Source organism: Lacerta agilis, chromosome 2, assembly GCF_009819535.1.
Source record: "Lacerta agilis isolate rLacAgi1 chromosome 2, rLacAgi1.pri, whole genome shotgun sequence".
NCBI classification, from domain to species: Eukaryota; Metazoa; Chordata; class Lepidosauria; order Squamata; family Lacertidae; genus Lacerta; species Lacerta agilis.
The window spans coordinates 70,721,204-70,736,539 of record NC_046313.1 but is presented as its reverse complement, the minus strand read 5'-3'; the positions used below and the strand labels follow the sequence as shown (position 1 = coordinate 70,736,539).

The window sequence follows — 15,336 nt, the reverse complement described above, 5'->3', positions numbered from 1 at the left end:
TGGCACAGTATGCAGTATGACTGTCTTTACCTGTGTTGTGGTGGTGAGTTTTCCCTTAATAATAATTCTATATTTTTCTAGACCATATCTGCAGCAGTGCCCTCCTGCTCAAGAGGTGAGAGAGATCGTTAACAAGTATATGGCAGAAAAGGAGCTGCTGGACAACAGCTTGCCCGGTAGCATGGTGATTGGCCCCTTTCATCTCAGTGTTGAAGGCGTACGGCAAAACCTTTCCAAGAAATGCAAAGCGTTGGCCACCACTATGCTGGATATATTGGCTAAGAATTTACATGAGCAAGTGGAAGATGTGAGTTTCATACTTGGTACTCATCAACTGGATAAATAGCCAGAGGAGTAATTCTGTAGCTGTTTCTGGAAGTTTACAATTGCAAAGAGGTTACAAGGAAAAGAAATGAATTGCAGTCATAACAGCAATTTTGAACTCTTCTTAGCATGTATATATAAATATATGTACTGCTGGGGGTTGTTCTAGTGTGAGATCTAACAGCCAGTTAATTCAAGTGCTTCTGCACAAATGTGTCAATGCAGGAAGAGCATCATATAGAAAGGTTTATGGGTCTCCTATTGCCACTTCCAAACATATTCATGTACAAAAACCTTCTTTTTCAGTATTCTTCATAGCATTTCTAATCTGCTACACCATTCTCATTTTATTAATCCCCAATGCCATCCCAATAATCACAATCGTCTTGATGACTTTAGATGAAGATCTGCACAACTGAAGTTCAGGGACACATTTCAATGAGTGTTTGGCTGCTTCCATCCCATGTTTCCTCCCTGCCTAATAATTAGTTAAGAAAGGTACATGGTATGATGTTGTCCTGGTCAGAATTTCTCGTGTTTCCATATGCCCAATGTCCTTCCATATTTTGTTGTTGCTGTTTTTAAAGGAATGTTGAATTCTTATAATTACTTTTGAGTTATATAAAATATTTGTTTAAATATTATCATTCAGAGTGTCATCGCTTCTTTCTGCAGATCTGTGAAGCTTTCAAAGCCATCAGCCGAAAAATTTATGAAAAACCAAACAGCATTGAGGAGCTGGCTGAGCTGCGGGAGTGGATGAAAGGAATCCCCGAGAAGCAGAAAGTGCAGGAGGTAAGAAGTGGCTGCATATGTGGCATCAAACTATTGGAGTGAAGTAGATAATGGGTAGATCACTGAACTTTTAATCCAGTACCGCATCCTGACCAGAACAGTAATTGTGGGCTGCTTTGAATAAATCAAATTCTCTTAGTAGATGCATATGCAAGTTGGTAGTTACAAAAGCACTTCATCAGGTAGCACTGAGGGTATTAAGGAACTCTACAGCTGTTGCCAGATTCCCAGTTCCATTATTTTAGGGAGCAGATGTAAGAAGCAGATGCCATGCTATTCATGCATAGTTTGCTAACGAAGTCACTGGAAAGCAAATCTTAACTCAGTGCATGAAATTTCACCAATACACCTTTTAAGCATCTGCGCTATAGTATGTAGATGAATGTGTGTGCAAACCATCATGCCTCCAAGTTGGGTTGACAGCTGTCTGACTACCAACCATGGTCATGAATTCAGTTAAAGAGCATGCATGTGTCTAGGGTGGGATAGGTGTTAAAATGCCTGGCTGTGTTTGGATTGCTTCTTGAGACTCCTAAGGCCTGCTGGATCCTCTGTATTATTGTAACCTAAGAAGAACTGTAGAAGTGTATGCCCTGTCCATCTTTCACTGTACTCGAATACCACCATACCCAGACATTTGACTTATAGGCAGCCTTTTTTGTGCAACAATAATATAACACAGATGGAATGAAATTTTGATCATGCAAGCAAAGCTCTCCTTATCGGCTCCTCTCTCTCTTTCTGTCATTGCATAGGAATTGATAAGTAAGGTCATGGAAGAATACGAAGTCATGGAGGATTTCCTCTACAATTTGACTCAAGATGACTTCAATGACAAGTAAGCACAAGGCATTTCCCTTGCAGTCAGAGCAAGACCTTTGGCTTCAGAGACCATATTTTCTGCCTCAGGGCTTTATTTGCACATCAAAGGGCTTCAGCAAATCTCTTCAGGCCGCCAGAAAAGATGCCCACTGATCTACCTTATTCAAATGCAGAACCAGTGGTGGTGCCAGCCTCTGGGCCAGGGATTGAAGCAACCTTCTTGTTTCTGAGGCTTTTAGCAAACCGGAGGCCTTTATTTTGTTTTATTTTTCATGAAAAGCCAGTGAATTTAGGGGCTGCACAGCATGAAATTGTTAGGCTGCATCTTTCTGTTTGGATGCAAAGTGCTCACAGGGATTTGAGAATTGCCCAGGGGTGCCAGTTGCCTGCCAGGCTGCTGCCAGCATTTTATTACAGATTTGTAGTATAGTGCGTCCTAGGCACCCAATTTGTAAGACTCAGCACATGCATGCAAGGCAGGGTTTTGGGGGCACCTGTGCCCCACTAGATGTTGCTGATCATCTCAGAGGACTGGATACATGGTGCATTTGTGTGACTCTTATGTTGTCAGGTGGGCTGCAAGCGGCTGGCCTCTGAAGATCACCAATCAGATTGAACTGATAAGGCAGCAGCACATTGAAGATGAAGAAAGATTCCGTAAAATTCAGCTCATGGATCAAACCAACTTCTTGGAACGGCTGGATGGTCTTCAGGTACTGATAATGGGCACCAGAGTCATCCTCTACACTCACTTTAAGTATCAGCTATCATCAGCGAGTAGCTGGGGATGAACTAAAATAAGAGCTTGACATATGGAGTTAGCCGGGTCTATTCCTCATTGAGCCTAGGGACATAGAGATCATTGTTGTGGGTGATTGTTCATTACTCAGGGTGTATTATCATCCTTAGCTAGCAAGTTCCAATGTGACCAGGAGAAAGGGAAGTATTTCCACTTTGCATGGTAAAAACTCACAGCCATCTGAGACTTGCTATTACCAGGATTCTATCCAGTATTTATGACCATTAAAAGGAGCTTAAAATATACTATCCACCTCTCCAAATTTATGGTTATGTATCATGGGCTCTATCTCCCTGCTTGCTATGGCTGCTTTTCTTTCACAGATTGCTGTGGCAGGGTTTTCTGCACACAGTGATATAAACCGGGCACATGAGATAGCCAATGAAGCAAGAAGAATCAAGAAGCATTTGAAGGACTCCCAGCAATTGGCATTGCTGTACAACAACAGGGAACGGATTTTTGGTGTGCCGGTGACTAATGTAAGTTCCCAACTCCCTTGCAACCTTCATTGTGCTTTTTGCATCTCTGTTGATAACAGCAGAAACTTCACCAGATATTGCCAGTCTTTCTTTATAACTCCACCATGTTGCTCACCTTCATTTTCTAACCATGTGGTCTCACTAAACTGGCACAGAGCAAAACAGTATGCTAGCCACTCCACTTCATTAAATTATTCTCAGTTTGTTTGGGAGAGCTCATGCAAGAAGAGCTGGAAGATGCAAGGCATTCATGAAGCAATTGATGTGGCAGAGATCTCAAAACTTTCATAAACGTACGGCTGCAAGCTATATTGTTGGCTTGGCTCCCAGCTCAGAAGCAAGAAGCAGCTATAAGGGATTAGGAATTTCTATACAATGATTTCATTTACTGAAACCTTAAAACTCCAAATGTGCTATTTAATTAACACTTTTTTGTTGCTGTTGGGTTTTTTTTTAAAGATGCTATTAAAAAATATTTTATTTTAAAGATGCTACTTTTAAAAAGAATGAGACATTGTATTTGCTTCTGTTCCATAGAGGATAAGGAGAAATCCAAATAATTGTTTACATTTTTTGCATTTATATGCTTTAAATAGGTATTAATAATTGTGTGAGATCTCTAATATAGCAGAATTAATGGTGTTGGAATCTTTCTGTGGTTATGTAATAATTATGGCTAACTAAAATAAAATATTTGAAACAAAAAGAAAAAGAAGACGTGATCTAGTCAAATAGAAGCATGAGAGTGCACAGTTACCTTATATGATCAAGTTCTTCCTGTTGAAATCAATGGGACTTAATGTTGTTTAATGACTGGATTTTGTTCACTTTATACATAGGATAATATGGTTTGTGTGCACTTTTGTAGAATGTGTGTCTGTTCTCCTTTCTCCTCTCTTTCCCTATTTATTTAGTTACTTTTATTTATAACCTGCCTTTCTCCCAAGGTGGCTCACAGCATGAATTAAAATAAATACTGCTACATACAATCAATATAAATATTTTTTAAAATCGAAAAAGTAACTATTAAAAAAGCACTGTAAACACTTAGAACCATTTAGAAGTGTGTTAGTGGCCAAAGGCCTGTCTGAACATAATAGTATTTGCCTGCCGCTGAAAAGAAATCAGAGAGGGGGCCAGCCTAACCTCCCATGGAAGAGAGTTCAACAATCTGGGAGCAGCCACCAATAAGATTCTCTCTTGTGTCCTCACCAGAAGTGCCTATGAAGGTAGCGGGACCAAGAGCAAACCCTCCCTGGAAAATCTCAAAGCTCAGGCAGTCTCACAGGGTGATAAGCTCCTTCAGATAGCCTGGACCCAACCCACATGGAAACTCTGGGACTATTGTGATCTGGGCACATGTATAAGTCACACATTGTGCCCAAGAAAAAAAGGGAAGGTCCCTTGTCCACTAGACAAGCAGAAGGTCATGAAGTCAGTTCAAGGCTCCCTGCCGACTTATTTATACCAGCAAAGTAGAGAGAACAACCTAGTGAATGTACACCCTGATGGCATGCTAGAATTGTTTGGAAGACAATTACAGGTTATTTTTCTGTGGAACATGTGCCCATTAGCAGTTAGTAATATTCTTCTGGTTTCTCCAGTATGATAAGCTGTCCAGGATGGTTAAGGACTTTCAGCCCTTCTATGATCTCTGGACTACAGCATCAGACTGGCTTCGCTGGGCTGACAGCTGGATGAATGATCCTCTGTCTGCAATTGATGCAGAACAGCTGGAGAAGAATGTCAACGAGGCCTTTAAGACAATGCACAAGTGTGTGAAACAGTTCAAGGATATTCCAGGTAGCTACAGAGCCTTGAAATGCCATTTAAAAAAAAAGCAAACAGATTCAGAAATGGGATCAACTGAAATTAATATTGGGGGGAAATGAGAAATGGGGAGAAATCAAAACTGACAGATTTAGCATCCCTTGCAACCATTTCAGAAATTGTAAAGATATAGTAGAACTGCAAACTTTCTCTAAAATTATATTTACAATGGCTTTGTATTAACACTGTAAAATATTCTGTAGCGGGGGAATCTTGTTTCTTTTCTTGACTTGTGTTTTATTCTAAACAATTCTGTTCTAAGTGCTGCAGTGAATCAACCTTAACAGAGGAGTTGAAGGAATATGTATGAGTGAAGGTGACTCATTCAAAGCAGAAGGATTAAAAATACACAGTTGTGTAATAGAGCAAGTCTTCCAGAATTGGCTTTTCTTATATCACAATGTTCTGATCTTGTCAAAGACAGTGCTGGGGTGTTAGTCCTTCATTGCAAGAATAAACTGAGGCTACACACCTGTACATCAGTTTGCTAAATTTAATCATTTAAAAGCAGATGGACTGTATTCATTGTTGCTCTAGTAGAAGCACAGTGGAACTTCCTTGCTTCTTCTCCCCACTTCTTCAAATCTGGAATGTCGGGAGAACCCCCAGAACAGCATGTAGGGGGAGGAGAGGGGAGATCAGGTAAACATGAATGCTTGCGCTGACAAATGTTGACTACAGCCCATTATCTCCTATTCTTTGCAGAGCTTGTACCTTTCTTGTAACTTAAAAGGGAGCAAATATATGTATTAAAGAAAATATTATGTTATTGATTCAAATGTGAAAATAAGGAACAAATTGTGGGCAACATACAACATTTCCCTCTGGATAATGTAACATTGTGTTGCCCAGTACCCTTTCCCTAAAGCAAACAATTTAGCCTTGTGTTTCTGCACACAATGGCTGATATGTTTGTCATAGTCGGAGTAGACCCATTGAAATAAGTGGACTTCATTTCAAGGAGTCTGTTCTGATAGCACACAGTGTTCCTGATTTGCACTATATTATGTAATCTTAGAACTGTTGAATGATGGTACATTTTTTAAAATGTTCTGTTAAGCATGCCAGGACGTTGCAGTGGAAATCCGTGGCAAGATTGAGGAATTCAGACCATACATACCCCTGATTCAAGGTCTACGCAATCCTGGTATGCGCAACCGTCATTGGGAGATGCTTTCTGAAGAGATCAAAATCAATGTGAGGCCCAAGGCCAATTTGACGTTTGCACGCTGTCTGGAGATGAAGCTTCAGGATCACATCGAGATCATAGCCAAAATAGCTGAGATTGCAGGGAAGGAATACTCAATTGAGCATGTAAGGAGACCATTCTGTCTGACCTTCCTTGCAGTGTCATCCTTTATGCTGCAGTGTTTTCTGTAGATAAATGCTTTTCTTGTGATTGTTCCTCATATCCAGGGATTTTAATGTTTGCCCTAAATATTTCTGAAAATGTCTTAACAAAAGCACTAGTCAGCTAAAAATAATGTTTTTTTAAAAAAAATAAGTACCGGTAGACTTTCTGAATGTGCTGGCAAAATAGGTACTTCTTAATTTGGCATGATATTGGGAATGTATGGGAGATCTGTAGAATGCTAGATAACTTGGGCTTGGAAGGAACTCATGGCAATTACCGGTACTTCTATACCTGTCTATGTATTATCTAACCTGTAAGGTCCATGGGGTGGTTGCTCATTAGTAATCAGGCAAGACTCCGACCTGTCTTTTAACAGGTTTGTTGTGCATACTATTTACAGTGCAGAGCTACAAGTACATGTCTGTATCAGTCACTCGCAGAATCCGGGAGTGGCCCCTTCTGGCTGGGACCCCAACATAAGAATTTTGGAATCCCAAATCTCCTCCTCCCTTCCCTACATTTCACCCTTCTACGCATTTGGGGTGCTGGAACTGGCGTGTCTCCCTCCTTGCCCGCTGAGCGAGGGGAGTGCAGGGTCTCTCCAGCATCCCCAGAGCCTCTGCTCCGAACGCCCGGAACTGCTTGCCCCTCCCCACTGGAGACATTGCTGTTTCCCCCACTAGAGGAAGAAGTGCTGCTGGTCAGGTGGGGCCGGGGCTCTGTGTAGCATCCCAAGAGCCCTTCCACCACCCTCCGTTGCGCCGGGGAGAGCGGGGACAGTTCCCCGACATAACCCAAATGAGTTTTCTGATAGAAAGTAATTTCCATGTCCTTTGTTTGTTCTCTCTATAGCTAGCCTCAGTCTGATACCATGATCATTAACCTCCATTAACTTTTCCCCAGTTGCCACCTTAAGGAAGCAAGTGTTTTGCAAAGTCTCTTCAATATGGACTAAAGATTTATTGCTTCTCATTTCCCAGGCCTTGGATAAGATGGAGCATGAATGGGAATACATCCTCTTCAATGTAGTTCCCTACAAAGAAACAGAAACATTTATTCTGAAGAGTCCTGATGAAGCTTCTCAGCTGCTGGATGACCACATTGTTATGACTCAAAGCATGTCCTTCTCGCCATTCAAGAAGCCATTTGAGGAAAGAATCAACACTTGGGAAAATAAGCTAAAGATGACACAGGTAATAATTTTCTAGATTCTTTTGTGTGCTTGAAAGTGGAATCTAGTATAACAGAGGGGATACCCCAAATTAGCTGTGAGAAAGATAATGTGCTGAGGGCAATTTTGTATACATACCTCCAATACATGCTCAGAGATCAGACCCTGTTGACATGGGAGCTCTGTGTACAATTTATAGTTTACACAGAGCTTTGGATCAGATTCTGACTTTAATGAGACTGGATAGCCACAAGGCTTCACTTCTTTCAGTAGTTTAAAGAGAATTTTTCATCCTGTGAAAATTTGGCACATTTTATTTTTATAAACAACAAATTATGCCCTTGCATATTTAATCACTCTATTGACCAGGTTCACCCTGAAGAGCCTAATTTTGTAAGGTGTTAATTGCCAGGTCTCATCATTAGGCATATGAGTAGATTAGGGCCAAACTAGACATAATGGTGGTGGAGCTGTATGTCAGAGAACTGTAGTTCTGGCCCAAAGACATGTTCAAAAGAATTCCACCTTTTAGTGGCTTTCAGAGTTTCCTTTTGTTCCACTGAGGTTTCAAGATAAGACATAACCAGATGAAAGGGTTTAAAACCCATTTCAGGTGTAAAAGTGAAGAAGCAGGAGGGTTCAGCACCTCTCTTCCACCTACCCTCAGTGCTGCACTCACACACACAATTATAAGAGTTTTGCTGGTGTAGTTTCATCTTTGAACTCATTCTGGTTTGGGGGCAGGGAGAGAAGCATGTCCCTCCCATCCATCCTTAATGTGATTTAAATTGTGTGCGCACACCCGCACTTACAGCAATTTGATGGCAGATCTTATACTCAAATATCTTTAAAAAGCCTCTTAGTTACTGATGGAAGCAAGCAGGTCTTTTGCAATGAACAGGTGACAATAGTCCAGTACTTTTATTGGTGAAGTGTTTTGACAAAGCAGAACATGTGCTTTTATGTTATCATTCTTTTGCTTTATTAATGGGCATTAGCCATCCTTATGCGCTTGAACCAGCGTCTGCAGAGTATGTTCTGATTGCCTCAGGATGAGAAAGGGATGGAACCCAAGGCTGTAAGGAACCAGGTGACAAGCTTGTTCTGATGTGATCATGTGTGCTCTGCGTGTGGATGTGGATGTGGAATTGTGCCTGGCCTTTCCTTCTTTTTTACTCCTTTTACTGAAGTTATGGGATTTCCACATGGTGAAGGCATTGAGATTTTTTTTTACTGAAGAAGAAAAACCTCCCCACAGAGTAGTAATTTCAGGCATTGTAATAAAATGTTTCTATCTTGGTAGTTAAGGCATATTAGGGGGACAGAAAATGAAATGGTGCCAAAGACAGCTATTAAGATTATGAAGGGCCATATAAACCATCCTCAGTTTACTAAAACTGCTACTACAGTGATTCATTGCTACAAGAAGGATGGGCAATTGTTATCTACTGACTCAAGCAACAGGATAAGAGGCAAAGGGGTTAAGTTATATATCCATCATATTGGGATTGAAGGCAGAGATACACCACTATGAAAGTTTAGGACTCAGATGCCCTTCACCTCAGTCTCTGAAAGCTTCGACACACATTTATATTTCCGTATGGCTTCTTGACCGTCCACACAAGTCTCAGTGCTGCCTGCTTTGAAGAAGACACTTCATTACACACCTGTCTGCCCACGAAATCTGAAGAGCAGAGAGCAAAGTAATTTCTGAACCTCCAGCCTGTCTCCGAGAGAGATTGTATGCCTGCCAGTACCAATGAGACTGGAAGAGCGCAGAACATCTTTAATCAGGTGTCTAGGAAGTGGTGTTTTGAACCTGGCTAAGCCACAACACTTCAAAAAGTGGTTTTAAAATAAACAAACACCAGGACATTCTGCAAGCAATTACTTCAGCTGTTCATAGAGAACATTCTATCACTTGGACCATTAACTAATTTAATGTGAGCTGGATTGGACTTCTGGAGCCTAACTGTTCCACATTTAGCCCAAATTGAGAAATGTTGTTCTCCCTGAATAATAAATGCTAATTTCACTGGGAGTGTGAAAAGCAAGCATAAATTGGCTCACAGTTTTGCATGGCTCCTAAGAAGGGACACTTGGCACATTCAAAAACAGTGCCTAGTTGTTGTTTTCTCTAGCAAACGACCCCTTCCTCTTGAGGGTTTTAAAGGGATACATGGGTGATCCATTAGTCTTGTTACCCAAATGTGACTCATTCCTTGCTATGTGTTCAAGGAATAGCCATTGTTTTCTCAGCTAAGGACATTATTTAAAGGGTTTCTATTGGGGGGGGGGCTTACTAACTGTTCAGCACTGTGGCCCAGTTCATACATGCAATATTTCTCCATGCAGAGTGGCCTGTTTCCTGCAGCCACAGTGCACCTTCCTTTGTTTTTTGCATCTTTTTATGTTTTTATAGAAAAAGAGGTCCTGGAACTCACCATGAACACCTCCCCCATTCTCTTACAATGGCAATGGCATCCACCTGAGAGGTGCTGGAACTGAGTTCCTGTGAGTTTCCCCTGAAAAATGTCCTGTGCAGCCACATAGGTGACGTAACATATGGACTGGATTCCTTGCATGATTTCTCCTCCACCTGAGGAAGAGAAATCACAGGAGCAGGGGCTCAGCTCAAGCAGGCCTCAGAACAGGGCAGCCGATTCATTCCCTAAATGTATGAACTGTGGCAATGAAATGCATCCCTTAGATCGAGAGTTCAAAATTGAGATTTTCTTGAATATTATATTCATGGTAGAAGTAAGATTCATAAAAACAATGAAAAAGGATCTATGGCAGTAGCCCCCGATCTAAATTGATTGCTTAATTCGTTTTTTGCAGTTGAGGCTCGTTTTTTCACTTTCATCTAAATGAATTATTTTTTCCACTGTTATTGTGCTATATAATAGAAGAATCAATACAAATCCATGATCATTTCTATCATCACCAAAAATCATGAAGTTAAAAATTAAGTAAATTTTCATTTTTCCAAAGAAGTTTCCCATATCTCCTGAAATGTAGCAGAAATTCTGTTTGTTTAATAAAGGTCAACTTATTCATAATAACCATAACCAACCTAGCCTTGAATTGTGCGACCATCATCATGATCCCAGTTTTTATGCACGATGATCCTTGCATCAAGCAATACATTCTCTACTAGGTTCTGATGCTTGAGTACATCCTGTTATCTGGAATGGCTGAGTTAGCATTGCCTATCACTTCTGGGGAAACATACCCCTATCACCACAGAAAGCCTACTTTCAAATGGGAAATTATTAAGCAACGCATCTTATGGGTTCTATTTGTCACTAGGAAATCTCAAAACATATTAACATTGCTGTTTAAATGTTACTCCCACTAAAGTAAATACATAAGCTCATTTTAAAAGTACAGTAGTATTTCTTGTAGAAAAAGAACCTGAGTACTATCATATTGCTTCTTACTAGTATTATAGTGTATAAGAATTTAACAACATCTTGGCTTCAGTGGGATTTAAACATCAAAAATGCTGCAAAAGAATTGTAGCCAAAATCCCTTTATTATAGCTACAACTTTTGATATTTGTTGTCAGCTGTTGAAAGTATTATCATCATGAGTGGACATGTTGCAATTATTGTTCAAAGACTTGACACACAGACAAAATGGAGCTAAATTGCACCTTCCTTTGTTTTTTGCATCTTTTTATGTTTTGCCGTGCTCTGTTGTAAATATTTGGATTTCATTCCAAATATTTTATGTAAGTGTTGTAAGTTGAATATGCAACTCCGCTTCTTGCATGATATGTATCTGAAAGAAATGCTTAACACCAAAACATGACTCCTTCCCTGTACGGCTTTGCAGTGTATGTATTACCACTGAGTTTCTGGAAGAGACTTTTACTAATATACCAGACCAGTTGTATCAGTCTTAAACACATTTACTAGGGTGAAAGTCTCTTTGAATATAGTCTCTTTGAATATAATGGGGTGGATTCAACTAAATAGTTATGCTAGCATGATGGGGCTTCCCTCCTCTCCTTCTCTCATGCCCCCCAGTCAGGCTCAATACTTTCTCCAATGCTAAATGGATTTTACATTGATGCTTATCACTATGAAGCTGTTGGGAGTGGTCCTTAGGTGCTTTGGAGAACGGTGCCATCAGTACTCTGAGGGCATGCAGCTCCACATCTCCATGGCATTTGAATCAGGAGAGGCTGTGCAAGTGCTGGATTGTTGCCTTAATGCAGTGGTGGACTGGATGAGGCCCAATAAACTGAGTTTAAACCCTGGGAAGACAGAGTTTTTGTGTGGGTTGTGGTTCCTGTGTCCAGAATATAGGCTACTTGCCTGTTCTGGGTAAAGCTGTACTCCCTCTAAAGAAGCAAAAATGTAGTGTGGGGTAACACCTGGATGAATCTTTCTCATTAGAGGCCCAAGTGACCTCTGTGGCTAGGAGTGTCTTTTACTAGCTTCATCTGGTACACCAGCAATAGCTGAAGTGGGATAACTCGGCCCCTGTAGTGCATGCTCTGGTAAACTTGAGAGTGGATTACAACGATGCCCTCTATGTGAGGCTGCTCTTGGGCCAGGTCTGGAAGCTCTAGCTGGTGTAGAATGCAGGAGCTAAACTACTGATGGAGGTAGATAACCAACAGCACGTGACACCTCTGTATTGGCTGCCCATATGCTACTGGACTAAGTTCAAGGCTGTTGTGTTGATCTGCAAAACCCTGAGCAACTTTGGCTCAAGATACCTTAAGGACCATCTGAGCTCTTATATCCCAGCTCAATCACTGAGATCATCTAAAGTTATCCCCTGTGTAACCAAGGCCCAATTGGCCTCAACTAGACTGGACTTATTAGTTGAACCTGCCCTGGATCTTTCTGGAGAGTTGCAGTTTTCTTTCTTTTTCATATTAGGACATTTACTGTGATACCAATGGAGTAGGCGATAGCTTGAATACTTCAGACTGCAAAGAAAACCCAGCTACTCTAATATTTGTAATATTAACATGTGTAACTTGTAGACTCTTCCCCTAGAGATCTTCAATTTGAGCCCAGAACATAAATAATGGAACCAATTCTTTTAGGTGGTAATCCTATACTCATTTACTTGGGAGTCAGTTCAATTTAATTCAGTGGGAATTAAATCTGAGTAAATATGTATCAGTGTGCCTATTGGTGTGCTTTTCCTGATGTGCATGCATTCCTGTCAGGATGTCTTGGAAGAATGGCTGACATGCCAGCGTTCCTGGTTGTATTTGGAGCCCATTTTCAGCTCAGAAGACATCAACAGACAATTGCCAGTGGAAAGCAAGCGCTACCAAACTATGGAGAGGTCATGGAAAAAAATCATGAAAAATGCTGACGAGAACAGAGAGGTGAGGTTATGTCAAAGCTTGGCTACAAAATACAGAGTCTATTACGTTTTTAAAAGTTGCTCATCTTTGCTTCTATATGTTCCTGCAAGTAATCTATTCAGGTGCCAGCAGAACTAACAGTTGTTGGTCATGCTGTTCCCAGGTGATTAATGTGTGCCCTGATCCCAGGCTGCTGGAAAAGCTGCGGGAATGTAATAAGCTACTTGACCTGGTACAGAAAGGCCTGAGTGAATACTTGGAGACTAAGAGAGGAGCTTTCCCAAGGTAATTCTATCACTTGAGGCTGAACTTCAACATACTACAGTACTTCAGTATGCAGCAAAGGGACAACAGGTCTTAGAGCCATTAATTTCTGCGGATCTACTCTGAGTAGGACTTGGATTTGATAAAATCCATATGTTAGAATTCAGGAGATGTCCAGGGGGAAAATATGGATCCTATGGTGTGTATTTTTGAGGGTCTGGTGCACCCAGGTTCTTTCAGGGAGAAAATTGCCTCAGTCACCCAATACCAGCCACTAGCAAATGTTTCAGCATTATGGTCAAAGTTTTAAGTACCATTTTCAGCATTTAATATTGGAGTGCTTTCACTGGCAGAAAAGCTAGAGACCGGGAACAAAACACCAGTCTTCTTTCTTTGCAGATTTTACTTCCTTTCTGATGATGAGCTGTTAGAAATACTATCTCAGACCAAAGACCCCACAGCTGTGCAGCCTCATCTCCGCAAGTGTTTTGAGAATATTGCTCGGGTAAATAATAGCCATCCACTTTGGGGGTCCTGCTTGTTCAGTGAAGAGTCAGAGAGGAATGGAGCGAAAAGGTTCTGCTATGCTAGCATGATTATAGTAATAGCTGGTATTTAGCTACTGTAGATACATGAAAGAAGTCAGTTGCAAGTCTGCATGCTTCAATTTGGTGTGTGTGTGTGTGTGGGTTTGTGTGTGTGTGTGTGTGTGTGTGTGTGTGTGTGTGTGAGAGAGAGAGAGAGAGAGAGAGAGTTTTTCTCAGTGGATGATAGCCATGCAATCACCACAGGTTGCAAACTAGGTGGCCATCTCAGAGGAGACCATGAACTGAATTACACAAACAAAGGTGTAGCAATGTAGTTCATTTTGATTTTACCCACTGATTTTAGAAGGCTCAAAACATACCCAGTTCTGTGCCAGTCTCTTCTTTTGATACCTATGCCCCTTCTTTTTCAGGCTAAATGAGATTAATAAGGAGACATATTACCATAGTATATTGCCTCTTCCTGGTAGACGTAGAGAATACTTTTGTGACCTTTTAATCCAGCACCTTTAACTAGCAAAGTGCTTATATATTGAAATATATGCCTTTCTATATGAATCAACATCTAGTAAGTTAATGAACATTTGCAGAGTGAGCGTCAAGGGGTTTGAATTTAGGGCAGTGAAGTTGACTGTAAAATGTATTTTTTTGCTTTTGATCCCACATGACGGTGAATCTACAGCCTTATGCAAAGTAGGGGATGGAGGGTAGTTCTCCTACTTGGCTTCTCATGCTGTGCTTCCTCTCACTAGCTGCACTTTCAGGAAGATCTCCAAATTACACACATGTATTCTGCAGAAGGGGAAGAAGTAAAACTTTTCTCTTCCATTTATCCTACTGGCAATGTGGAAGACTGGTTGCTAGAAGTTGAGAGGATCATGAGGGCCAGTGTGCGGGACAACATTGAAAGGTCTATCAAGGTTTATCCAAAGGTAAGTATCTTGCATAGAACTATGTAAATTTCACTTAAGAAATGGAACTTGTTTGTGGGTTTGGGATGCTTCACCAATGGACAGCAATCTCTGCTGACGGGTCTTTGAAATATATTTCTAATAATCCTCTGGTTTTCCATCTGTATGCTTGGATCTTAATGGTGCATATAACTACATTCCTACTTGTGTCTTGTAGTCTTGTCTATCTTGGGATCAGCATTCTTTCATCATCTAGATTATTCTTAGAATGCATTATCCTGATAGGGATTGCAGAAGTGCAATCAACAACCATTTTTTGTGGGGGTTCTGTTCCATGCCCCCATGTGGTGGCGGAGCGCATATGAGTGCCCCCTGTTCTGCCCTGCCTCTGTTCCACCCCTGTTCTGCCCTTTTAGTGACCTTTTCAGGTCATTTCCAGGTTCAGCGCTGTGAGCACATGTGCTATTGCACACCATTTAGACACATGTTCATTGGTTGTTGCCTGTAAGCCAAATGATTGGCACAGTAGGCAGTCTGTACCCTAACTTACGCATTGGATTTTTTTTAAACCTGGTGACAATATTTTGGAAACAGTGGAATATGTACGGCCAGGGCTTTTTTTCCCTGGAAAAGAGGTTCCAGGATTTGGGAAGCTTCTGCTAAAGAGAACTCCATGGTTGATGGTATCTTTTGTCTTACCTTGG

The 15,336-nt window shown here is 41.0% G+C and overlaps 1 protein-coding gene across 2 annotated transcripts in view; it reads left to right on the top strand.

Annotated features, from left to right (window-relative positions):
* The window catches only part of DNAH1 (dynein axonemal heavy chain 1), a 98,966-nt gene that overhangs the window by 20,966 nt on the left and 62,664 nt on the right, over positions 1 to 15,336 (top strand). For both annotated transcript variants that reach the window (XM_033140663.1, XM_033140662.1), the window contains 12 exons: positions 82 to 307; positions 1,000 to 1,119; positions 1,875 to 1,957; positions 2,513 to 2,654; positions 3,064 to 3,219; positions 4,824 to 5,022; positions 6,110 to 6,363; positions 7,384 to 7,596; positions 12,769 to 12,933; positions 13,076 to 13,197; positions 13,576 to 13,681; positions 14,474 to 14,653. In XM_033140663.1, the coding sequence (XP_032996554.1) occupies positions 82 to 307; positions 1,000 to 1,119; positions 1,875 to 1,957; positions 2,513 to 2,654; positions 3,064 to 3,219; positions 4,824 to 5,022; positions 6,110 to 6,363; positions 7,384 to 7,596; positions 12,769 to 12,933; positions 13,076 to 13,197; positions 13,576 to 13,681; positions 14,474 to 14,653 (1,966 nt within the window). The remainder of the gene's footprint in view (positions 1 to 81; positions 308 to 999; positions 1,120 to 1,874; positions 1,958 to 2,512; positions 2,655 to 3,063; positions 3,220 to 4,823; positions 5,023 to 6,109; positions 6,364 to 7,383; positions 7,597 to 12,768; positions 12,934 to 13,075; positions 13,198 to 13,575; positions 13,682 to 14,473; positions 14,654 to 15,336) is intronic.